Source organism: Fusarium flagelliforme (genome assembly GCF_020744385.1).
Source record: "Fusarium flagelliforme strain FIESC 12 MPI-CAGE-AA-0113 chromosome Unknown B0J16scaffold_4, whole genome shotgun sequence".
NCBI lineage: Eukaryota > Fungi > Ascomycota > Sordariomycetes > Hypocreales > Nectriaceae > Fusarium > Fusarium flagelliforme.
In genome coordinates, this window is record NW_025763506.1 from 696,090 (window position 1) to 720,963 (window position 24,874).

The following is a 24,874-nucleotide window of genomic DNA, read 5'->3' on the forward strand; positions in this document are numbered from 1 at the left end:
TCGACATCGATGCTGACGCTGAGCTGAAGGCTGCCATCGAGGCTGCCATCGCTCTTGATCTTATCGTCGGCTGTGGTAAGGCTGCTGATATCTCTGCTGGTGTCTACGTCAAGTTCCCTGCTTCCGCCTACGTCGACATTGACCTTATCACCAAGAAGGTCATCAAGGCTTCTCTCGAGGGTCTCGTCACCAAGGCTCTTCCCGTCGGTGTCGGTGCTGAGGTTGACCTCGGTGCTGGTATTGATCTCCAGATCGGTCTCCGACTCCGTTCTGAGCTTGCTATCCCTGGTGGTCTCGAAATCCCTGTCCTCGGTCTCTCTGGCAAGGCTGGCGCTGAGGCTGGCTTCGGTGCTGGTGTCTGGTTCTCTCTCCTCGACTACTCTGCTAAGATCGGTGGCTCGGCCGGTGCTGGTCTCGACATCACTGGCAAGTTCGACTGCAACCTTGGTCTCGCTGTTGACAAGAAGTGGGACTTCTCTGGCGGTTTCTTCAACCTCATCCCCAACCTGTCTATCGGTCTCGCCAAGGGTATCAAGTCCACCTTCTCCCAGAAGACCCGTGGTACTTGCGGTAGCTTCATTGGCAAGTTCAAGAAGGGTGGCTTCATCGGTGGTCCTTCCATCCCTGCTGGCGGTATGATCACTGCTACTGGCTCTGGCGACGCTACCATCTCTGTCCCCGCTGGTGTCACCAAGTCTGTCGAGTTCTCTGGTACCGTCGCTGTCCCTGATGAGGATCTCCCCGCCCCTACCACTGTCCCCGGCTCCCCTGATGCTGCCGACTCTGGTTCTTCCCCTGTTGCTACCTCTGCCCCTGCTGGTGACAACGAGACCTCTTACGGCCCTGGCGGTGACTCTCCTGCTACCTCTGGCGCTCCTGCTGGCGATGCTACCGAGTCTGGCTCTTCCCCTGCTGTCACCTCTGCCCCCGCTGTTCCCGATGAGAACACTCCCGTTGGCCCTGGCGGTGTCCCCAACCAGCCTATCACCAAGGGTGCTGGCGTCACTGATATCTTCGGCCCTGGCGAGACTGTCACCGTTTCCGGATCTGAGGGCTTCACCACCATCATCTCTGGCTCCGAGGGTTTCACTTCTTACATCACTGGTTCCGAGGGCTTCACCACTGTCTTCTCTGACTCTGAGGGTAGCTTCACCTCTTACTACTCTGGCTCTGAGGGTTTCACCACCATCATCTCCGGATCTGAGGGTGTCACCAAGGTCGTTCCCGGTACTCCTGGCTTCACCACTGTTGTCTCTGGCTCCGAGACCTTCACCCAGGTCGTTCCCGGTGCTGGCTTCACTTCCGTCTACACTGGCTCCGTTCCCGCTGCTACCGGTGGTGACTACGATCTCCCTCCTGCCCCTGGTGCTGATGCTACCTCTGCTGGCGATGTCGCTGAGTCTGGCTCTCTCCCTGCTGCCACCACTGCTCCCAACGGCGACAACGGTACTCCCGCTGATGTCACCACTGGTGCTGGCTCTGACGCTGAGATCACCTCTGCCCCCGCTCCCGACACCACTGAGGGTCCCGATGCTGATGGCATGATCACCTCCACCATCCGTGAGACTCATGTCTACACCATCACCTCTTGTGCTGCTTCCGTCATCAACTGCCCTGCTTCTTACACTCAGAAGATTGTCACTGCTACTGTCATCGAGCGCACCACTGTCTGCCCTGCTTCTGCTACTGCTGTCCCCGAGGTTCCCGCTGAGGGTTCTGACGAGTCTGGTGCTACTCCCTCTGCTCCTGTCGAGGGTGGCAACGCTTCTCACCAGGGTCCCGACGGCGAGACTCCTGATGCTCCCGCTGACGACGCTACTCCCTCTGCCCCTGTTGAGGGTGGCAACTCTTCCAACAAGGGTCCTGACGGTGAGAAGGGTGGTGACTACGCTCCTCCCGCTGACGGTGCTACTGGCTCTGGATCTCTCCCTGCTGCTACCACTGCTCCTGGCGCTCCCGCTAGCGATGCTCCTGCTCCCACCGCTCCTCCTGCTGCTGACAAGCCTACCATTGACATTGTCACCATCACCGAGGACGTCACCACCATCGTCCCCTGCACTGAGTTCGTTACCAGCACCTTCACTGCTCCCGCTACCATCAAGGCTCCTGACGCCCCTGCTGTCACCATCATTGACAACCACACCGGTCAGCTCCCTGCTGCTCCCGCTACTCAGCAGCCCACTGCTTTCACCACTATGACCCGAGTTATGGCCACTGCCACCGACTCTGGTGAGTACCCCGTCGCCACTGGTGGTGACTCTTCCGCTGCTACTCCTGAGGAGGGTGCCCCTGGTGCTCCCGCCACTCCTGGCGATGCTCCTGGTACCCCTGAGGCTGGCTCTCCTGCCGCCCCTGGTTACGACCTCCCCGGTGCTCAGCCCACCTACAAGGCTCCTTCCAACGGAACCATTCCTTCTCAGGTTCCCGTCGTTGCTGGTGCCTCTCTCACCAGCGTTGGCAGCATGTTGCTCGCCATCCCTATGGCTCTTGCCTTTGTCATGTAAATAACTTAATTACTGAAAGCCTTATTGCTTTCTATGCCCGCATCAGATAGAACGTTTATGTATACAGCATTTCTTTCATCTAACTTCTCCATTGCCTTGTGACTGTGACTCAATGTGTTCTAACTTTTATCTTAATAATTCTTCCTATCCTTACTACAACTGTCTTGCCTCTTCTATCTTAACTGATCTGCACTTCAATTGAATGTTCATACTTAAAAAAAGACTTTCTTATTCTTCATCTAAACTTTGCTGGCAACGTTTCTTCTAAGTTCGTGTTCTTAAGCCTAAGCAGATCTTGGTCCGTAGAAACTGGAGCACCATCTCTATCTTCAAGACTAATACAGCTCGCTCCATTACCAGCATTGGCTTATACTTTTGACATATTTGTTAGTGCTCGAACATCAAAAACAGCTTGGTACTGTGGTCTAGTTGGTCATGACATCTCGTTAACACCGAGAAGGTCCCCGGTTCGAGCCCGGGCAGAACCTCACTTTTTGGTCTCCAGAGAAATAGCAGCTGGAATATCTGGACATGCGTCGGTTGTATAGAAATCGTATCTTTTTTATAACTCACCTATCCTACATATATGTTCCCGCGTGGTCCAAAACTCTGGATCTATATTTAAGCGACTGCGATCTTGGACACAGACACATCGTATATTGAAAAGGTCTCTTTAAAACTTAAAACAAGTTTAAGACGACCGATGAGACTACAAACATCTTGATAGGTTTGGCTTGTGCGTTGCTGGGAATTCTTCACATGACAATGCCTAAGAGCATATAAGAGTATGAACTTGTTGTAAGACGTGTGCGCCATGCCTCTTGTCCTGGATCTCAGTCGCTACATCTGGTTCCTTCCTTCCACCTTTACTTGTATAGGTATATTCGACTTCAATCACTTGATCAGACCTGTTGTCCGTTGACACCCTTCTGAGTTATTTATATATGTCACCGGAGCTGCAAACATCATCTCATCAAGGCCTAGGCATGTAAACCTGACAAAGTATTTGCTTTTGAGTGATTTTGTAGTGGACACTGCGTAGCCCTTTCACTGGCGCGCCTCAGGGCTGGTTGCCCAGAAAGAGGATTGAAATCGTACTGACTCTTCTGGCCTGCATCTTAACCCTACGTATCCTGATGCCGAGCTCAGCATGAAGATATCACTTAATGAAGGTACATTAGGCGAATCGTGTCTCTCCTGGAACCAGGAACCTCCAAACTGTCGCACGACTGGGAACTTAGAGTGAGTCGAACTTATTAAAAAGCCTATGCCATAACTCAAATATGAATTCGACCTTTTTCGCCAAGGAGCAATCGAATCGGCTTAGAAGCATTGCGATAGAAGTTCTGTGTAACCTTGGCCTACTGTCGCAACAAGGTTCAAAAATAATAGACGGAGAATAGCGGGATTAATTCCAAACGCTGGAGCCCATGCATCGGATTATTTGATGTATCGAAGAGTCCAGGATACTGACCTATACATCCTAATAGGGCCAAATGAGCACATAACGCACAGATATGAGATTTTATGTATCTGTAATCAATTGATGAGGGTCAGTCTGGTGAGAAATTGAACGCTCAAAGAATGAGTTCTACTCACTTGACCAGCTGGCATCAAGCTGCCTGAGGCTTCTAGGCTCCGATAGCACGGAGAGATGAGAGCTATTCCGTGTTGTTGCCGACATAGTGTTGCGACTCGTGGTTGCACAGCATACAATCTTACGTACTGGAGGATGTCCAAACCTGCACTGTGACTCCTTGAGTAAAGAGAGAACTAGTTGTTGTTTCACAAATCTCCTGTTTTTTCACGATGGCTCGGTTGAGTGAGATGGGTGTGCCCGATGATGGTGTGGCGGCGACCAAGTGAGTGCACCAGCTACACTGATTTTGGACCATGATGATGATATGAGTCTCATCGTCGATTTCCATGACAAGAAACACTTTCTTTTTGTGTAAAAGGTCGTACACAAACATGTCCGATTCTCGGCCTTATCTAATTATGCCTTCATAAGCCAGGAATTGTTGCATCAGGTGAATGTCGTGATTGCAATTAGCACTCGATAATTAAAATGCAGCCAATTGCTCTGATCGTATGCGACACCCGAAAAGTCCATAGATTGGCGATCGATCCATTCAATCCATTTGGAGTAGTATTTGGAGGAGACCCGGCCTTACCGTGGCTGATAACCATTAAACCATTGATGAAGCTATCGCTATTGGGGTTTCAAGGTTCTGAGCATGATAAGCCACATCCATCGTCTCGGCGGTAAACTCAAATGCCCCGCAAAAAGGCTTGTTTATTTTTCGTATTGGTTGTGGCTGGATTGAGAACGGGAATCGGTTCTACCGCCGTGCTATTGCTCAAGCGGGAACTCACTTGTCCGATAGACATGACTAGTCTCTGTCATTTCTGGATCTGGGGGGACGATGGTGTGCTGGTTGCGATGTCGCTGTGCAACAATGACAGCCAACTGACTTCAATACATGACGTGGAAAGGCTGAGTGGACGACGTAGCGATTACTGCTTCATGTCCTGCTGATCATCAGCCGTGTATCTTTGTTGTCTCTGAAATGGAGGGATGTAACTGTAAGAATGGTTGGTGTGCTATCATAAACTCTAGACTTGAGTCTTCTGCTGGCTTGATCAGGAACAGCTATTGTGTGCCCTACTCTTTCTTGGGAGGGCAACACTCCAACAAATGATGCATGATTAGCGCTGCACACAAGCATTCCAACACGAATTGGGGGTTCGCGCAGTGCGAGGGTGTAGACTGATTGGTCCGTCTCGAGCCCTGGAGGAGGGGTTATCAGTACCCCAACCCATACCCAAGAATCCAAGACAATCTCGATTTAAGCTTTCGGTGATATCACCCCAGGACATTCTTGTCCGGCCTAGTCTTGGACTTGAACCTGAACCCGGCCTTTGTCGATCGGATGCCGGCTTATCACACGGTATCCCGGTCCGTTTCAGCCTCGCCTGGTGTGGAGGGCTTATCATTTGTGTGCATGCTAAGGTGAAGTTTCAAAGCTTGTTATCTCCTCACCGAGATCTCACCGCTTCTTTTTATTTTGCAACCTTTGCAGCCATCACCAGATCATGTCACAATGGGCATCAGGAAAGATAAAGTGTTTCTAAAGTATAGTTCTCAGTTTAATCTAGAGATACTTGCAGGATGCTATAGTAAACTAATTAGGCATCTGCCAAAAGTCATAATCTGTCGTAAGGTAAATCAAATGCAATCTTGTGTAGTAAAAAACATGAAAACTCGCTTTTGTCTTGTAAAATCCTCCAAATCAAGAGAAATCAGTAAATCATCATGAAGAAGTGCCCCAAAGCTCAAGCTTAGACAGCAATGGTCTTCTTGGCTGGCCTCAAGTCAATACCAGAGGAGTAGTTGGCGGTGCCGTTAATCTTGGTGTTGATGGTGGTTGTGGGAGCCTCCTGCTGAGCGGGCCAGATCTCCTTGCCGGCCTCCTGCTCCTTCTTGTGGTGCTCCTGGAGAGATGCGCGGACGCTCTGCTGGAAGAAGAGAGGGCCCTGCTCCATCTCGGGGTGCATCTCACCGTTGATGAAAACACCGGCGTTGACGTTCTTCTGGGCGTTGGCGCAGAGGTACTTGTCCTCAGACATGACACGCTTGTAGAGCTCGGTGATGAGAGTGAAGTCCTCATCGCTGGAGTGCTTGTTGCGGTAGAACTCGTAGCGCATTGTGGAGCGGGTAGGGCTGTGGGGGACGAAGCGCTGGATCATGAAGAAGTGAGGAGAGATGTTGGTGGAAGCATTGGGGAGGTAGTAAGTGACAGCAATGCGGAAGCCACGGTCGATCTGGTCCTGTCGCTGGGCACCAAAGTGCTGGATGTACTGCTTCTGAGTCTCGACCCAGTATGAGTTGAGGTCGGCAATGGTGGGGATGTCAGGGTGAGCGACCTTGCAGTGGTAGCACTCGTTGTAGTTGTCGGCGAGGATCTTCCAGTTGTAGTCACCCTCCATCTCCCAGACGTGGTCGAAGTTGTAGTCGTCAAAGTTGTAGTAGGAGAAGCGCTCATGGGTGTCAAGGTTGTCAAAGTCATCCTCCCAGGCGACCTCGGGGACCTTGGCGCCGTCCATGTTGATCCAGACGAAGCCGCGAGCATCAACCTTGACGTGAATGGGAAGAAGACCGTTCTGCTTCTGGTCGAAGCCAGTGCTGGCATCGCCGTTGTCACCCTGCTCAGGAGCGACGATGGGGAAGGCACCGAATCGGGTAATGTTGTGGAAAGCGTTGATGTTCTTGTCCTCATCCATGGCAATGACAAGCTCGAAGTTGGCGATGGTGTACTTGAGCCAGTCACCAGGGTTCTGAAGGCGGGCCTTGTGTGTGGTGAGGAGCCACTTCTTGGAGAAGATGGCGCGCTTCTCAAGCTCGTACATCTCAACTGAGGTGTACCATGAAGCGGGAAGAGCTCGGACAGCAGACTTCTCAGTAGAGCAAGAAGTGGGAGCAGTGGAAGTAGCAGAGGCGCCGAGGCCAAAGCATCGTTTCAAGAATGATTGAGCCATTGTATTGTGTGTGTGTGTAAGAGAGAAGAGGAAGTTGTTGTTGTGATGAGATGAAGAGGTAAAAGTCACAAGAGAAGATGGGACTTTGAAGTCTTATATAAAAGTTGTTGTTGTAGTTGTTGTGAGTGTAGAAGAGTGTTTGTTGATGATAATAAAATCTGTTTGAGGCTGGAACTAGACGTCTTCTAAATACTTCTTTTGCATCTGCCAAATCTGATACTAAGAATACCAAAGGGTGTGGCCTTACCCCATCGCCAATCTCAACACCCCTTGCCACCTGATACCTGATGCCGTCCATCTCGATAGATTGAGTTGCTGCTTGCTAGCCTGTCAATCAGGTGGCCCTCTGGCTCCGGTGTTGACGACCGGTCACATGATCGGAGAGGCTATCTTTGGGGCCCGGCTAGCATTGCTGCACCCCCAGGTACGCCCCTCTGAACAAGCCATGTCCGGCCTCAATTAGACCCTCCAAGAGTCATAGATGACGGTTTCTACGAGTCTTGTCTAGCGGCGTAGAGCAAGAACAGACCCCTAGACGTGATGCTTCGTGACATGTTCCCCCACGTTTGTGTTGTTTGGTGATGTTGGAATGGACCGTTCCGGACCTGCAGATGCCCAGACATGGACCGAAAGACGGACCTTGACTCTATCTCACTCTTCCTTACTCCGACCGAAGATCATGAATTTCTAGAAACCCGGCAGTTTCGTTTTTGTTATCAGCTGCATGAAATAATTGGAGTAATTCGGCTCAACTTGCTCCCATAGATTAACATGCTGCTATAGTTATCTCTGCCATTGTATCTCTGCATCTTCTAGAAAAATTGCAAGGCTGAGCGTAGAATCTTCCTATCGGTGTAAGTGTTCGCCTGATCGGGTGACGATCATTAGTCGATTACGAAACGCTGATGTCCCCATTGCCTCGTACTGATGGAGTTCAAATGCCGGAGCAGTGACCGCTTCAATGGTCATTCGGCCCCAGATTAAGAAGGGTCCAGACAGAATGATTTCGTAACAATATCTCAATCGCAGCAACAATATGCGAAGTTACTTTCAACAAAGGTGAGTCGAAACGACGTGAATCCACAAATGGTCTGACCTCGTTAATTGATTGAGAATGAATGCGGGTTTCTGATACGTGACCGAAAGGAATCGATAATGCCGTGGCTAACTGACAAGCTATGTCGGCGATAGTGTTAGTGTCGGTGCTGTAGATACTGATAGAGCACCCCTGAAATTGGACCCGGTCAGGGCGAGACGAGGGATTATCGACCAACAGCAAGTTTAGGCGAGAGTTGCAGTGATATGCAAGTCAGAGCCGCGCCGCCTAGCCTATATAGATAGCAGCGAGTGGTCTGTGCCGGTGAGTCCGGGGCCGAGCAAGCGCTTAAGTTGGGGTTGGGGTAAAACTAAACGTAAAAAGTCTGGGCCAAGACTCCATCAAAAAATGGACTCGCGACTCCATACGACTCCATCACGGAGTAAAGACATTGACGGTAAGATCAAGCGATGGCTCGTGTATGGGGTTGCCGCTGCATTTCCCCCATGGGGGAGTCGAGGGAGCCCCAGACCTTGAAGGTTTTTTCTCCGGCATTTAGTTCTCGAAAGTTTTGTTTACATTGTCGAGAGGTGAAGTAGAGAGATTGGAGGTGAAAACTCTGCAAGGATGGTTGTGGAAGAGTCGGCGGTGAGATTGTGTGTGAAAACTTCAACGGCGAACTTGACTTTAATATGTGAGAAGATGGCTACGATAAATCTCTAGGAGGTCAACAATATGTACAGTATCGTATGACAAGATCCAAAATCGTTCGTTTTGTATAATCCAGTGACATCAGACTCACTCAACAAACACAGATGTTCTCTGAATAGCATCTTCTTTTGAATAGACTTTCCTCTCAACCAAGGCAGATACGTTGTAGCTAATGACGATCGCTTCGTGTCAGAGGACGATAATGGCCATAATGAGAACGAGATCGTACGACATGACTGAATGAATCGTATGTTGTGAGACGGTCAGAACGTGTGTGCTGTCAGCGGCCTACTCATTCATATGTAATTGTGCCGCAACCACTTCATTTCGACCTTGTTTCGTCTCTTTGTTTCTCTCTGACTTGGCTCAACATAGACGGGCATACTCAAACTCGACATCTTATTTCAAAACAACGACGATATAGCAAGGCATCGAACCTCGATAGCGCAAAAAGCTCTACAGGACATCTGCGACAAAACCTTTTTCTCGATTGTTGTTAGAGTCACCCAGTTCAATTGAACCATTCAACAAAAGAAAATCGAAACCCTACCCTGTACATGATTACTCATGAAACGTTGATAAAGACGTTGCGCGTCACGATCTTCACCACTACAAGGATGACGGGAATTGAGCCTCAGAATGATCATCGCCAACCCCTTACCCTAGAACGAACATCTCGATTTAAGCTATATCGACATCAGGGCATGTTGCTCGCCTTCCTAACTACGTAACTGACGGGAAGCCCACTAGAAACTGCAAGGAACTGGGCGATTGACCTGGTATAGAACAAGTTTTGGAAGGGCAGAGAGATAGAGGTTGCTTGGCTGGATGTGTCATTTCGCAAACGATCTGCAGGTAGCCGCCCGACGGTGCAATCTGCACAGTACCGTGCCGAACTGCGGAGTCAAGATAAGAAACACCAAGCGAGATCTTAGAAGAAGACCGAAGTCGGTAATGTTCCAGCATTCTACGCATCCGTTGTGCATAATCATGGGATGACAGGTCTTCTCGAAGGCTTCATCATTATTGTCGACCCCTTGTCTCAACTTGACACACGTGGTAGCACATTCTTGGAAGCGAAGGCACGGTATACGGTGTGCACTCCGGGGTTGCGTATAGATAACGAAGAAACAGCATCAAAAGGTGAACAACCCGGGGATTGAGACCGCGTGGGCGTATCACATTGCATCACGATGGCTTCTATCCCTTGATATCTCGATGGTCAAATGATAGGATAAGAGCAGCGCTAGAGACGCAGAGACCAGGTCATGGTGCCTGGGGTACTTCCCCAGAAGGATGACGAGTGCCGGCATTGCCACGCCAGCCAACGTCTCGACCATGATGGATCTCTGACATGGGGAAGTGGGACGAGACGACAATGCTGAATCAAGATAAGCAGGAAGCGGAGTCGGTATTTTGTCAGAATCAGATTGTCTACTGCATGCTTGGCTGGTCTGGGAAAGTTTGGAGGCCCAGGTGCAGGAGACTCAAATGGTGTGAGGGATTGGGCAAGACAAGGCGAACACCCAAGATAAGCCTTGGCTGTAGCAGAGCCTAAAATGTCTTGGCTCCCATCTCGCATCTGGAGAAGGATAATCCCTGTCTTTTGTTCGATACCAAAGGAGGTTGGCGGAACGCAAATTGTGCATGAAGCTAGACCCAGAACGGAATTGGAGGGCTACGCGTTATCTGCGTGCGGAGAAAGGATTCCTTTTCCCTTTTAGCTAAGCTAAGGAAAAGAGAGGCTAATGATATCAATGATCTCCGGCTAGCCGTGTGCTTGCATACGTGCATGCCGAAGTCAAGTGAAATGCGGGGGAGGATCAAGCGAGGAGTACGTACAGTAAGGTGAGTTAAATCAAGACATGGAGATAAGACTTTCCCCGATGTGGGATTAGGGGAGCAACTCGTACATGAAGGGTTGGAGGAAGGCTGGAACTACGCCTTGTGGATATCTTCACACTCTCGCTTCATAGTCATCACTGTGAGATAATAGCTGGATAAGACCTACGTGCGTGTCGTTGGTCTGCTGACTTGGCACAAGGGACACACAAGTCCGGAGATGGAGGGAGGAGATGGGGATGACCTCAGACTAGACGAGTCTACTTGGTCAATGCGGTGATTGTAGACACCTTCAAGACCGACATCCCAAATAAGTTCACTCCATACAGCCCAATTGACATCAATCTCAAAATAATATCGTGACATTCCAAAAATGAAGTTATCGTGACTTCACAATCCTTAAAATGACAATCTCTTCATTTCCCCTCACTTTGCTCACGTGATCGGATATCCTCTTCTCCACACCCGGACTCCGGATCTCATGGCCGGAATTCCAGGTGAGGCACCGGAAAATGACTTTTGGTGAGAGCCGTCCGGAATACGGTGGCCACCGAGACCGGTCTCGTCTCCAAGCGGCGGTGATAAAAGGCCGTATGGACATGAACAATTCGTCTTGACTCTGGAGGTTATTATTCCATCTCAATTATACTCGTCCCTTTGCAGGTCAATTGGCAGACTCAATTCCTTCTCCACTATACTCCAAGTCTACCAATAATAACACAATGGCCTCTCAGTCATATCTCATCGTGGGAGGAGGCGTCTTTGGTGTCTCCACGGCCTACACTCTTATCCAAAAGTACCCCAATGCCTCCGTCACAATCGTGGACAGGGACCCTTACGATGGAGACAACCGTGTAGCTGCTTCTTGGGACTGGAACAAGGTCGTCCGCGCTGACTACGATGATCTCCTCTACTGCCGTCTCGCTCTCGAGGCCCAGGACATCTTCGAGTCTGACCCTCTCTGGAAGCCTCACTTCCACAAGGCTGGTGTCTTTTGGGTGTGCCGCAGCGACTACGCCCAGGACGTCATCAACAACTACAAGAAGCTGGGTCGCGAGCACGACATCCAGGTCTACACAATCGAGGAGGCTAAGAAGCTGTACGGTGGTCTTTACGAGGAGGCCAACTACGACGGCGCCAAGGAGGTGCTCGTCAACAGGAACAGTGGCTGGGGTGCTGCAGGCGACTCCCTGCGTGCAGTGACCCGCGAGGCTATGAAGCTCGGCGTCAAGTACGTCGTTGCCGATGTCGCTACTCTGCAGATTGAGAACGGCCGAGCCACTGGTATCCAGACCTCCAAGGGCGAGATCATCTCGGCCGATACCGTGATCCTCTCCACCGGAGCCTACACAGCCAAGCTTCTAGAATACAGCGCTGCGCGCCACAACCTGCCTGATCTGCGATCCGGTGATCGCATCACAGCTGCTGGTATCACCACAGGCATGGTCACTCTCGACGACGAGTCATACGGCAGGATGAAGGACATGCCTGTCGGATTCCAGGGTTACACCTACAAGCACAGTGAGTCTCCGTCTGCATGCAAGTCATTGAAGCAAACTGCTAACATCAGCGACAGAGTCTCCCTTCATTGGCAGTCTACCACCCACCAAGGATCGCGAGATCAAGTGGTGGGGTAAGAACATCTTCAGCAACACCCGTCAAGTGCTGCCAGGACGCTACGTCTCTGCGCCACCGGACGAGAAGGACTACGCTCAGTGGAAGGTGCCCAACGCGCTCAAAGAGGACATTGACACGCAGAACCGTCTGTTCTTTGGTAGCAAGGGAGCCCACTGGAAGTACGAGCACCACCGCATCTGCTGGGATGCCTTCACGTCGAGTGGAGACTTCATCATCTCCCCGCACGCAGGGGCCCAGGGTCTCTACGTAGCGACATGCGGCTCATTCCACGGGTACAAGTTCTTCCCCGTGCTGGGCAAGTACGTGGTGCAGATGCTCGAGGATAAGTTGGAGCCCGAGCTCAAGGAGAAGTGGGCTTGGGACCGCGAGCGTCCCGATGGAGCCTTCAACTGCGAGTTCCCCAACTCGGAGTTGAGAGACCTGCTCGACCCTGCTGCCAGGCTGTAAGCAGCCAAGGCGAGAAGAGTCAAAATAGAGTATAGTATGTCATTTAGAAGCATGTACGGAAGCATTCGGAAGATGTCAGAGCAAAGAAAGAACGCATGGAATGAACCATGGAAGGAACAAATGATGCATGGCAGTAAACTGTTGGAGGAAGGTCTCATCCTCTGAGGGGAATGCGGCTGCGGGGGAGCGACAAGGAATCTGCCAGGGATCAAAGGCACAGTTATGATTGGGCGTCTTAGCATAATGAAGAACCATAATGAACGAATTGAACATTTCTCTTTTATTATTACGGTCCCTTACCTCACCTCACATGAGATTTGCCAACTTTTTGGAGATTCACCAGTGCCCCAGCCATGATCGCCTTTGCCAAGAATAGAAGGAAAGATTAGGCCAAGCCAAGAATATCCGTCCCCGTCTGCAGCGTTGCGTTGTCGGAGTAAGACAAACCTTAGTTACGTAGTTTATCTCACTGTTCTCCCCGTTCCATTCCCTCTACCCATGTCTATTCTCCTCATCTCCACTCTTATCTGTCACCCTTGTTCTGTGCTTAGTAGATCACAGCAGGCATTCTCTCATCTTTTTCTCCACATCCGTTATCTCTTCCCGATGGATCTCCGGTGATCGGGGGCGAAAATGAATGGGAACGAGACAAGGTGTGATCTCGGTGAAGGAGATATGGATGGAGTTATTTCTGGAAGGTTTGATGGAAGGGTGTGGGTGTGGTGGAAACGGGTCTGAATTGGAGAAAAATGCTGTAATGTGATGCGATATGATGTACCGTGCTAGATAAGGAGCGCCCGGGAAAAAAAAAGAGAAAGCTTCTAGATGGAGTATCCAGATAGACATTCATCAAGATAGGTAATTCTACGGTGAAAAAGATTTGTTCTGTTTTTATTGCGTTGGTGGTTTTGGTCATGAGTCAATGGCAGCGGCAGCAAGCGAAACGTTTTGTTGTCAGCTGGTCACTGGGTTGGGAGCGACAAACAAAGCGCCTCTTTTTGTCGCTGTTGCTCTCGACGTTTCAGCATTGCCGTTGCATCCAGGGACTGTTTGCGCTGCAGGTGAATTGTCAAGTAATGTTATGCTATGCAATGCAATGCCGTGTACGGATACGGAACGGATGGAAAGGCATTGCCCTTCTCTCTGGCTTCGCTTTGGTGGGCCTCGTTTCTTTGGGGAGCTGATCAATTGGACACCATTAACCCACGCCCCCTTGGCCTTAGCTCTTGGCCTCCCCTTGTCGCTTGTCCCTTGACCCTTGTTCGTTCTCTCTCTCTCTCTGTAAGCTGTTACTGTACGATACCCAAGTACGGCAATGCACATTAGCACACTCACCAATTGTCTTAGTTCGCAGACTTATTTCACCTAAAAACGCAGCGAACGGACTGGCCTTTGGCCTGCACAGTACTAAAACCCCGCGTTATCATTTTCAGCAAGGACCAGTAGGCAGTGCGGGGTTTGTCAGTTCCTTAGTTCTCGTCCCCCCAGTGCTCTCTTCACTGTATGAGTATCCCTCTGTACAAGTCTGAAGCATAAAGTATTTAGTGGAAGCGGGCCCCTTTTGTCTGTGAACAAGGTTCACCAGTTTATCATTCCAACGCCTCTCGAGTTTTCTTTTTTGACCGTTGGCAATTGACATTCTCATTTCATTCTTCTCTCATCATCATATCCTCCCCATCTCACAAAATGTCAAGGTCATCAATGTCTCCCGCTGAGGAGAACAACACAACCAGCAATCCTACCACAAGCACCCGTGGCCGACGACGATCGCATCACGCATGTTTGACTTGCAGGTAAAAACAAAAATGAGTCTCTCAATACTTGTCTCAATACTAACACATTCCCCCGTCTCAGGCGCAAAAAGACTCGTTGCCCAGGCGAGAAACCGCAATGCTCGAGCTGTGTCCGTCTCAAGCAGTCGTGCTCTTATCCCCCAGCTATTAGGCCCTCTCAGAGCGGCCCTTCGGTACGTTGTGCATGCTTTGCACACGACTAAAATGCATGCATCTTAACAAGGAATTACTATAGGAGGAGAGATTGGCGCATTTGGAAGAGAAGCTTGACTTTTTACTCAACGGCAACTTGTAAGTTTATCTTGACTCTGTCTCTTTGTTTTGGCCTCTGTTTTCTTTTTTGGGGGCAAAATTATTTTTTTAGTGAGGGGACACCCGCTAACAACGCCCTGTAACTCTTAGGTCTACGTCACAACAGCAAAAACCTCTACCAAACGTACCGAACCCACCGAACCAGAACCAACAACAACAACAACAGCTCGAATCCCCTCAAGAAACAACAGATACCTCCGAAAAGTCCTACTCTGGTGTTAGAAACACCCGCGAACCCAGCTACCCTACGAGCCATCCCTCGGTCAAGTCCGAATCCGAAAACTCTTCGCTGCGGCCCAGCGTATCCGACATCGCAGTTGGGGTTGCACTCTACTTTGAGTACTGCCACCGACAGCCAATATGGTGCTTCGAGAGAGACGAGGTCAGCGACTTTGCTTCCATGCACGATGAGTTAGCTTGCAGTATTCTCGCCCTCACTCTGCGCTTTTCCGAGAATGCCGACCAGGCCAAGTTGTACGCCAACAATGCAAAGAGCCTTGTCATGCTGCGTATCGCCAACGGTACTGTGGATCTTGCGACGCTCGAGAGTCTTTGTTTGCTATCTTACTCGTCATTTATTGGTACGTCATAAATGTTCCCCAGTCTATCGCGCATCAATTCTAACACTTGGCAGATGGAAATGTGCATCTCGGTCAATTCCACCTCGGTCTGGCCCATCAATTATGTCGATCCGCAATGCTCGACGTCGAGTCTGTCTACGGCATTGAAGACCCCCAGACAGAGCGCAAGAAGCGATTATTCTGGAGTCTACAAATGCTTGAGCAATCCTACGGTCGCCAAGAAGGTCTTTTGAGCGTCCCTACAGAGATTTGGCGTCCCTCTTACTCTACAACAAGAGGTCCCCTGCCCGAGCATGACCCTCGAGCTCCCACACTACCTCGAGATGACCTCGGCTGCCAACACCAGAACGAACCTGGTATCTGGAATACCAGCGTACATCTCGGTTGGGTTTGGAGTCAAGTGAGAAAATATGTTTCCGATTGCGCGCACAACAACATTAAGGAGCCCTGGCGACATGACTCCATGTACGCAAAGGTCCTTGCAGACTTTATGGAGACGGAGAACAGAATACCCATGTGCCATCGCTACGACACAGTCAAATTCTACGAGCGCAAGGTTGAAGATTTGAAGATGCACCGCGATTACTGGGCGCCCTGGCTCAAGGAGCAGTTCACATACCACGTCATTCCTACCGTCCTCAACCATCCTTTCCTCTACATCGTCGGAGCACAGCACAACCCCAACCTCGCCATCCCCAACACCTTCTGGAGACGCTCTTCTGAACTCGCTCTACTACACTCGACATGGATCGTTCGAATGATCGACATGGTCGTTGACAAGCAAGTGCCCCTTGCAGATCCCTTCTTCGGACATGTCGCTGCTATTGCGGCGACGGTGCACCTGTACTACTGTTGCGCGGCGGCGGCCAGGCTAAAGCACAAGTCCAACGCCGACTTTGCCAAGTGTAGGCGGTTCCTGAAGAACTTTTTGCCTACCTCGGCAGCTTGCAGAGCATTGGTATGTTCCCACTTCAATTGACTATTTTTTACGATCGACAGCTAACAAATTCTTCAGGACCGCAACCTTGACAAGATGACTCGCATCGCTGCTGGTACATCTGACAGCATGGAGGTAGACGACTGGATGCCCTCCAAAATCTACCTTAGCGTTCCCCTCATGTGGAAGATCCTCCAGTTCAACACATTCGCAGACTCCCACGAGCTCCCCACTGCTGGACTCCTCAATCAATCTCTTGTGCCTAATTCTACACACGAAGGCGACAACGAAAACGTCACCTTGGAAATCATCGTCGCTAGCGCGCCGGAGATATCAATCAACACAGCTGACGGCGGCCAAGAGGCCCCAACTCTTTCGTACAAGGCCCCGCTGTCGTCGTCGCAGGGTCCAGACTCTGCCCGCGATACGGTTTACGACGAGATCCCCGTCGACGACAGCCTAACGCTGTGCACGACGCCTTGGCTCTACGCGGATTCGTCGCAGTTTGTTAATATTGCGGACATGGGCTGCGATGACCCGCAGCCTCCCATGAGCGAGAGCAGCCGAGGGCCCGCTTGGTGGGAAGGCGAAAACTTTAGTAATATCATGTTTAATCACTTTTAGGAGTAGTGGAATGTTTGGGGGTTGTAATTCTGGAAAGGCACGGGTTAAGGAATATTAGTGGATATGGATCACTACTGTACAGGCTTAGACAAAGATTCTTGTGGTTATTGTTAGGCGTTACAAAAAGAAAAGATGACCAGGAACAACTGGGATTCATTCCTCCGCAATACTTCTCCCGCTATTCCATGCATAAAGAGACTTGTAATGTCCTGTTTAGTTACAAGATGCATGTCATGGGTCTCTCCCCAAATATCCACTGTAAGATACAGTACAGTACAGTAGCCAGACTTGAGCAGGGCGAAGAGACGTCGCTCTGACATATCTCCATATTGAACTCCACCATGACAACGATGCGCATCTTGGTACAACTCCAAAAGAGTCATGATTGCGGAGCGTCGTCTCCTCCCCCGGAAAACGGGAAGCGGAAAACAAGCGTTATGGGACAATTGGTCCTTGCTCTCCGATGAACGTCTCGATTTGGAGCGGGATGAGGAGCCTGGGGAGGGAGGACCGGGGTAGCCGAAACCGGGGGAGGAGTAAACTTTGGTCTTGGTTTAGGTAAAAGAAAATAATAGTGAGGCGCTTAGGCTGGGCTTGGTTTAGAGATTTCCTGGGGTAAGAAGGGAAAAAGAGTGTAACACTGGTAATACGGCACTGCTACAGTGAATATGCGGGGAAGCGAAGAAAAGAGAAAGTGAACCCGGAGATGGAGAGATGGAGATTGATGCTAAACATGCACAATGTGTCCATCCCTAGCCCAGGTGAGTTGTTGTCGGGTGTTATGGACGGGAATCTACAGTGCCTCAATTAGAATAATCCATAGCTAGACTACAGGAGGGTATCTGTAACTCCAGGGCGCTTGGACTGCCCCGGAGAATGGAGACGATGCAGATATTCCCCTCCCCCAACTTGAACTTACGCATCTTGGGATAATTATGTGTCATGGTAAACTCGGACCAAGCGGAGGCGGAGACCAGTTCATGGGTTTCCCCCAATCTGGGGTAAAACGAAGCTATTCACGAATCTATGTGTCAAGAAATTGTCTACTTTTCCGGGGAAGTCGGGGTAGTGTTCTGAGGACCGAGAGGCGCATTGACGCTGTAAAGGTACCCAAGGTCAAGACGGGATTCAAGGTGAGGAGAGGAGGCGGGGGTGGATGGCTGACAGACAAGATTTGACTTGGCGATTTTAGGCGGTTGGCTTGCAACAAGGCGGGTCAGCTGGACTGTCTAGATTTTCTTTTTGTGTACGCGGATACTGATTCAATCAATCTCTGTGCCTCACACTGTCTTATCTTGGCACATCACTTGAGTCGTTCACCTCCCCGGTGAGACCCTGCCATCCCATCTTTTTTTGTTTCTGTTCCTGGCCTCCCCTCACCGCTCCACTGTTATGACCAAGACAGTCTGCCTGCATTACATTGCAGTAGGGGTGTCACTACATGGCGTAGGTACAGTAGCAGAGAGTCCATGTGAAGCCATTCACGATGCCCTTTTGAGCAATTCGCATAGCTGGTCGCTGTTCTAGACGTTAGTCGGCTGCAGGCTCGGCCGAGCACTAAAAAAAAGTCAATGATGGCGAATTGACACTCTATCAATTGAGGGGTCCAATTGATGGTTCAAAGCTGACGACGGGATTCTAACTGCGCGAGATGGACATTGAGATGGAGTCGTACGGCAACTCATGAACCGAAGAGATCAACCACCAACTTTAAAACTAATTTTACCAATCTGGGGACCGAAATTGAGTTTTTTGGCCGATCACTTGCCTGCCCGTTGATGAAGGGAAAGGTTATGCTGCGTACCTATTGCCGGTTAATTTCCCGCCCGGACATCAGTTGGCTGCCACACTCTCAGGCGGGCTAATCTTTTTGACAAGGCGACCCCGATGCGAAAGGGTTGCCGAAAAGACAACGCATATCGGATTGACAGCAGAATCAGCATGTCAATCTAACGGTCAGTCACAATCCAGACTAAAACAATACGATAACGAACAAATTCCCTCTAAAGTCAATTGGTGGTGGCGCTTGCGGGGGTCATCCCCAGCCTCAGGGTAAGGGAAACAAAGGTCTAAATTGAAGGCATCGTGAAATGTGACTCTGCCGCAAAAGGTCCCATGACCAGAAACTTACGGTGTTTTTGAAATGAGGCTTGCAAGGGTTCAAAAGATACCGTGGTCCTTGCCCTGACAACTGTCGTGTCCAGCTGATTCGTCTTTGCAATGTGCTGTACACTGTATCCCCCAACCGAGCGTCCTGCACTAGAATAGAAGCATTGGGCGCTTCGTTGCATAGCGATAGCGGCCGTTTACATTTGCTGCGACCTTGGTTCTATCTCGCTACGAGATGTCCGAAGCCGCGTGTATAATCATCACTCGCTACGTTATCACGCGTGTCCTATCGTCTCGGCACGGACTCTTCTGTGGAACTTGAGTCGTCGTCGGCACTTGAAGCCCGGTCGATAACCCAAATTCTAGATTTTGGATCTGCCCAGCGTTATCTCCCCGCATACTTGCTGGCTCGCAAACGCCCATTATCCACACACCCTCCCGGCGCCGTACCTACCAACTCCCGATCACGTGAGCGCGTCCGCAACCGGAGGTTCTCATGTTAGTTGCCTTATCGTAACCATGACATAGGACGGAGATAGTTGATGTGTTGATCTTGGTGGGCAAGACGGTGCGGTACGGCTACGGGTGCGGAGGAGAATGCGGAGTCGTAGATGCGCTCATGGAAAAGATATAACGAGACTAGAACCTTTGCCAATAGAAGCCATTGTGTTTGAAACCCATCTCTCATCTCTCTCTTCAATTGCATTGCTCGCCTCTCTACCACTACTTTGAGCTTTCTTCATCAACACAGAGACGACACAGACACAGCAATGGCACCCTCACCGCGGGTTCTCATCATCGGCGCTGGCATCGTCGGCGTCAACGTCGCTGATGAGCTGGTTCAGAGAGGATGGACCGACATTACGGTCCTAGAGCAGGGTCCTCTAGCTATGCCTGGTGGCTCAACCTCTCACGCTCCCGGTCTGGTCTTCCAGACAAACACATCAAAGACCCTCACCAAGATGGCCACTTACACAGTCGAGAAGCTCCTTTCACTAGGCTCCTTCAACCAAGTCGGTGGTTTGGAGATTGCCACTACTCCTGCGCGACTGGAGGAACTCAAGAGGAAACGGGGTTATGCTTACTCTTGGGGCGTCGAGGCCAACCTTGTCAGCCCTGAGAAGTGTCTCGAGATTTACCCCTTGTTGGACAAGTCCAAGGTCCTTGGTGGACTTCACATTCCTACCGACGGTCTAGCTCTCGCTCGCGATGCTCAAGCGAAGCTTATTGAGCGCACACGGGCTGCTGGTGTCAAGTACCACGAGCACACAGTGGTTCGATCCATTGACCACCACGACGGCCACGTTTCATCCGTCAACACTAACAACGGCAACTACACAGCCGACATCGTCATCTCCTGCGCTGGTCTATGGGGTGTCGAGGTTGGAGCCATGGTTGGCCTCCCCATTCCTCTCACCCCCATGGCTCACCAGTACGTCCACACAACATCCGTTCCTAGCCAGAAGGGCAAGAACGAAGAGCCCAACGGCGCTCAACTCCCTATTCTCCGACACCAAGATCAGGATCTTTACTACCGCGAGCACGGCGACCACTACGGTATTGGATATTACGGCCATCGCCCCATGCCCGTTGTCGCAGCCTCGCTGGGCGAGACACCTAAGGATATCGACTACAAGAACATGCCTTCTAGCTTGAAGTTCACCCCCAAGGATTTCGAGCCTGGCTGGAAGCTGTCGCAGGAGATTCTTCCTGCTCTCCGTGAGACCAAGGTCGACCACGGTTTCAACGGTATCATGTCTTTCACCCCCGACGGTGGTCCTCTTGTCGGTCAGGCCCCCAACTTCGATAACTTCTACGTCGCCGAGGCCGTCTGGGTGACACAATCCGCTGGTGTCGGTCGCGCCATGGCTGAGCTTCTTACTACCGGCACAGCTAACATCGATCTTTCCGAGTGCGAGCTGTCTCGATTCGAGCAGGTCCAGCTCTCCCCCGCCTACGTCGTCGAGACTGCTTCCACCCAATTCGTTGAGGTCTACGACATCCTCCACCCTCTTCAGCCCAAGGAGTCTCCCCGAAACCTCCGCGTCAGCCCCTTCCACCAGCGCCACCAAGAACTTGGTGCTTTCTTCCTCGAGGCTGGAGGCTGGGAACGTCCTCACTACTTCGAGTCCAACGAGAAGCTTCTCAAGGATCTGCCCGAGGCTTGGAAGCCTGTTGAGCGAGATGCTTGGTCATCCAGGTACTACTCTCCTGTGACTGCTGTCGAGGCTTGGAAGACACGAACCGGTGTTGCCTTGTACGATCAGACTCCTATTCGACGATTGGAGATTGCTGGCCCTGGTGCTGCTGAGCTTCTGCAGCGATTGACTACTGGTAACGTTGCTGGTGAGGTTGGCAAGGTCACATTCACACTTCTCCTCGACAACCACGGTGGTATCCGAAGTGACATCTTCGTCGCCAGGCTGGGCGAGGATCTCTTCCATCTCGGTGTCAACGGCCCTGTCGATCTTCACTACTTCACCCGCGAGGCCAAGGTGCAGACCAAGGCCAGCCCTCATCGAGCCGTCCAGGTTCGCGACATCACCGGTGGTCTTGCCAGCGTTGGTGTCTGGGGTCCCTTGGCCAACGATCTCATGAAGCTCGTCAGCAGGGAGAACTTCTCCGACCGAGCCTTCCCTTACCTCACAACCAAGAAGCTTGAGATCGCTGGTATTCCTGTGATTGCTACTCGCTTCTCATACATCGGCGAGGAGGGTTATGAGATCTACACAACTGCCGACAACGGTCTCCGACTCTGGGATGCTTTGTGGCAGGCTGGTCTTCCCTACGGCGTCATCGCCGCTGGTCGCAGCGCCTTCAACGCTCTGCGCATCGAGAAGGGCTTCCGATCATGGGGTTCCGACATGACCCAGGAGTACGATCCCTACGAGGCTGGTCTCGAGTTCGCTCTCCAGCCTGGCAAGGACGGCTACGTTGGTTACAACGCCCTCAAGGGTCGCTCAAGCGAGAAGGTCTCTCGCCGCATCCGCGGTCTCATCATTGACGATGGCAAGTCCGTCGTTCTGGGCAAGGAGCCTGTCTTCGTCAAGGGTCGCGCAGTCGGCTACGTGACAAGCTCAGCCTTCGGCTACAGCATCGGCAAGCCCATCGCCTACACATATCTCCCCAAGGAGGTTATCGAGGGCGACAAGGTCGAGATTGAGTACTTTGGCAAGCGAATCAAGGCTACCGTGACATCTCTTCCCTTCTACCAGCCCGAGAAGAGCGCCTACGGCCAGAACTCTTCTGCCAACTTCTCTGCTCGCCTGTAGATTATGATACTTTACGATTTCCTTTTTTATGATGTATCAGGGTGTTTTTTGCGAATGGGAAAGAAGCTGGGTATTCCTGTGGCACTCAAGAAGATGCCATTGAGTTGGGAAAAGTCTTGTATAAGACAGCTCACTTTGCATAACAAGCGATGATGTTTAATAGATGTTAATGAACCACATTTCAAAGTTATATGTTTGTCCTGTACTCTGCTATATGTGACTATTTTTTATCTTCTTTTATCTTCTGGTCTAAGCGTTCGTTGACTCCATCTGTCAGGATATACGGATATATCTAGATTCTGGGAGAAACAACAAGTGGAAACTGGATCCGCAACAAAAGATTCGTCACATAGTGGAGCAGATACCGTTTGCCAAGATGGCGAATTTTCATGACATAGTCGTCTGCTATTCATTCTTTCGATTCTTCAGTTTCTAGCAAGCAAAACTGAGTCCCAACTCATCACAATAAAAACAACAACGCCAAAAACCGAGTCTGTTACATCAACGATATAAAAATGGCTGCGATCGGTTCTATGCGAGCCTTTGTCACAGATGGCAAGGGTAGCGGATCAATTAAAAACATCCCTCGACCGGTTCCAGACCAAGGGGAGATACTTGTCAAGGTGCACTCTGTGGCCCTTAATCCAGCAGACTGGAAACTCGTCGAAGGCACAGTCCTAAACTCAGCGCCACCAGACCTTATCGTAGGTTTCGACTTTGCTGGAACCGTTGAAGAGTCCAATGGCACACATTGGAAGAAGGGCCAACGAGTCGGTGGTTGGGTTCATGGCGTAACTTACCCAGGTATTGGCTCCTTTGCCGAGTTTGTCGCCATCCAAGAATCTCTTGTCTTTGCGATCCCAGACAATACTAGCATCCAGCAAGCATCGACTATCTCACTTGCTTTCGCAACTGCTGCGCAGGCAGTGTGGCAGCACTTGAGCTTTCCGGAGCCGCACCAGCCTAAGCTCAATCAGGTTGACTTCCTCGTGTATGGTGCATCGACAAGTGTTGGATTGTATGCTGTACAACTTGGAAAGCTCAGTGGCGCTCGAGTCATTGCAGTGGCTTCGACCAAGAACCACGAGTTCCTCAAGAAGCTGAGAGCAGATGTCACTGTTGACTACCGCGACGAAGATTGGGTTGATCAAGTTAGAGATGTCACTGGCGGTGAATTGCCATTCGCTCTCGACTGTATCGCAGATGGAGAGTCAGCAAACAACACCGCCCGAGCCCTGATGTCCAAACAAGGAGCTCGTCTGATATCCCTGTCTTTCGTTGATAAGTCTTCAGTCCATGCTATGAACCCACATGTCAAGGTTGAAGCGATGATAGCCTTGACCGTCTTTGGCAGAGCCCTCCCAGAGGCATTCGGTGCATTCGACAACGCTGGCGGAGAAACACCGGAGGATAGACGCCTCTGGGAGAAGTGGCTGAAACTGGTTACCAAGTTGTTGGAGAATGGAGACTTGCAACCAAACCCAGTTAGAGAGGTGGGAAGTTTGGATGATACGCTTGAAGCTTTTCGACTCAGTAAGGAAGGGAAGCTTTCAGCTGAGAAAGCTGTACTGAATGTGGTGCAGGAGGAATGAAGCATGGATCACGTGGGCAGATAGAGTGACGTCCGTTGATCTTCAAAATAAGCATTAATTTAAGCTAAAATGTTGTTGACGTGAACGAGATATGCATCAAAGGTCGATCACAACGATGATTCCGCGGCCACGGAATATGAGCGGAAGACATTAGTATCATAACTGATACGAAAGATTGTCAGTGACGATAAGCTCGTATCTGTTAGTGCGCCATCTCTAGCGATTGCAGATCTGCTCGCTTAGCCTACGTCATTTTCGATGGTCGATTGTCCGACCGTTGATCAGAATGCACACGCGACACAGAAGAGGGTGGTCAACTAATGCAAGCCAAACCCATCAACGGCGTGTTCTTGCGTCATATTATGGTTCGAGAGTCATGTCTAAATGGAATTATGGACGTGTCATTTGAAGAACAAGGCGTTATCTCGAGGATAAACCGATCACAGCGACAATTCTTTGATGGCAGGGAATAACGCGTCTGGGTACAGGGCTTGTTACAGTGGAGATTACAGTGGCACTCTCCTAAGGATCCTTCGCATCGCTCATGAGCAAATGCAGGATCAGAAGGCTAATTGACTTAGACTTTGACCTGTCCAATCCAAGACGGTAAAAGCCGGTGACACGTTTCCGTTCAATTAACAGCTTCCTAATTGATCGTAAGTCAACAAGCCGAGGCTTTATTGAACCTGGTCGCAATGCCAAGTCGTGATCGCAGCGCCAAGCTGTCAACGCCTCTCACTCCCGCTGCCAAGAGATCAAATACGGCTTTAGTTGGGAAATATCCCGACGACTTCAACTTCATCCCATATCATGTATTAATCTACCTACTGTTGTATCTGTGTCGAATCATTTTACCTTCTTAATCTGATCTGCACCAGCACGACCTTTTGTCGCTCTGACAAAACTCTATTGATGATTGCATCCAGCAAGCGCCTCG

At 50.6% G+C, this 24,874-nt stretch overlaps 6 protein-coding genes and 1 non-coding gene across 7 annotated transcripts; 6 read left to right on the forward strand and 1 right to left on the reverse strand.

Moving 5' to 3' along the window:
• The first annotated feature begins 2,918 nt into the window (after positions 1–2,918).
• B0J16DRAFT_t130 lies at positions 2,919–2,992 on the forward strand. Its single transcript has one exon. It is a non-coding gene; the product is annotated as a tRNA-Val (tRNA).
• Positions 2,993–3,363: 371 nt separating this feature from the next.
• B0J16DRAFT_340488 (uncharacterized protein) lies at positions 3,364–5,245 on the forward strand. Its single transcript, XM_046127690.1, has 2 exons — positions 3,364–4,037; positions 4,104–5,245. The coding sequence occupies exon 2, from the start codon at positions 4,780–4,782 to the stop codon at positions 5,041–5,043; it is 264 nt and encodes an 87-aa protein (XP_045982431.1). The 5' UTR covers positions 3,364–4,037; positions 4,104–4,779; the 3' UTR covers positions 5,044–5,245.
• A 385-nt stretch (positions 5,246–5,630) lies between these two features.
• On the reverse strand, positions 5,631–7,187 carry B0J16DRAFT_340489 (uncharacterized protein). Its single transcript, XM_046127691.1, has one exon. It carries the CDS (start codon positions 7,041–7,043, stop codon positions 5,847–5,849), a length of 1,197 nt encoding a protein of 398 aa, XP_045982432.1. The 5' UTR covers positions 7,044–7,187; the 3' UTR covers positions 5,631–5,846.
• A 4,054-nt stretch (positions 7,188–11,241) lies between these two features.
• Positions 11,242–12,989, forward strand: B0J16DRAFT_286282 (FAD dependent oxidoreductase). The gene is made up of 2 exons (XM_046124088.1): positions 11,242–12,153; positions 12,209–12,989. Exons 1-2 carry the CDS (start codon positions 11,355–11,357, stop codon positions 12,715–12,717), a joined length of 1,308 nt encoding a protein of 435 aa, XP_045982433.1. The 5' UTR covers positions 11,242–11,354; the 3' UTR covers positions 12,718–12,989.
• A 1,075-nt stretch (positions 12,990–14,064) lies between these two features.
• Positions 14,065–17,132, forward strand: B0J16DRAFT_340493 (uncharacterized protein). Its single transcript, XM_046127692.1, has 6 exons — positions 14,065–14,510; positions 14,572–14,683; positions 14,746–14,801; positions 14,913–15,403; positions 15,457–16,361; positions 16,419–17,132. Exons 1-6 carry the CDS (start codon positions 14,404–14,406, stop codon positions 16,962–16,964), a joined length of 2,217 nt encoding a protein of 738 aa, XP_045982434.1. The 5' UTR covers positions 14,065–14,403; the 3' UTR covers positions 16,965–17,132.
• Positions 17,133–19,714: 2,582 nt separating this feature from the next.
• Positions 19,715–22,561, forward strand: B0J16DRAFT_340496 (uncharacterized protein). The gene has a single exon (XM_046127693.1). It carries the CDS (start codon positions 19,844–19,846, stop codon positions 22,343–22,345), a length of 2,502 nt encoding a protein of 833 aa, XP_045982435.1. The 5' UTR covers positions 19,715–19,843; the 3' UTR covers positions 22,346–22,561.
• Positions 22,562–22,878: 317 nt separating this feature from the next.
• Positions 22,879–23,937, forward strand: B0J16DRAFT_304021 (chaperonin 10-like protein; the record flags this gene model as incomplete). Its single annotated transcript, XM_046124702.1, has 1 exon — positions 22,879–23,937. The coding sequence occupies one exon, from the start codon at positions 22,879–22,881 to the stop codon at positions 23,935–23,937; it is 1,059 nt and encodes a 352-aa protein (XP_045982436.1).
• Between the last annotated feature and the right edge of the window lie 937 nt (positions 23,938–24,874).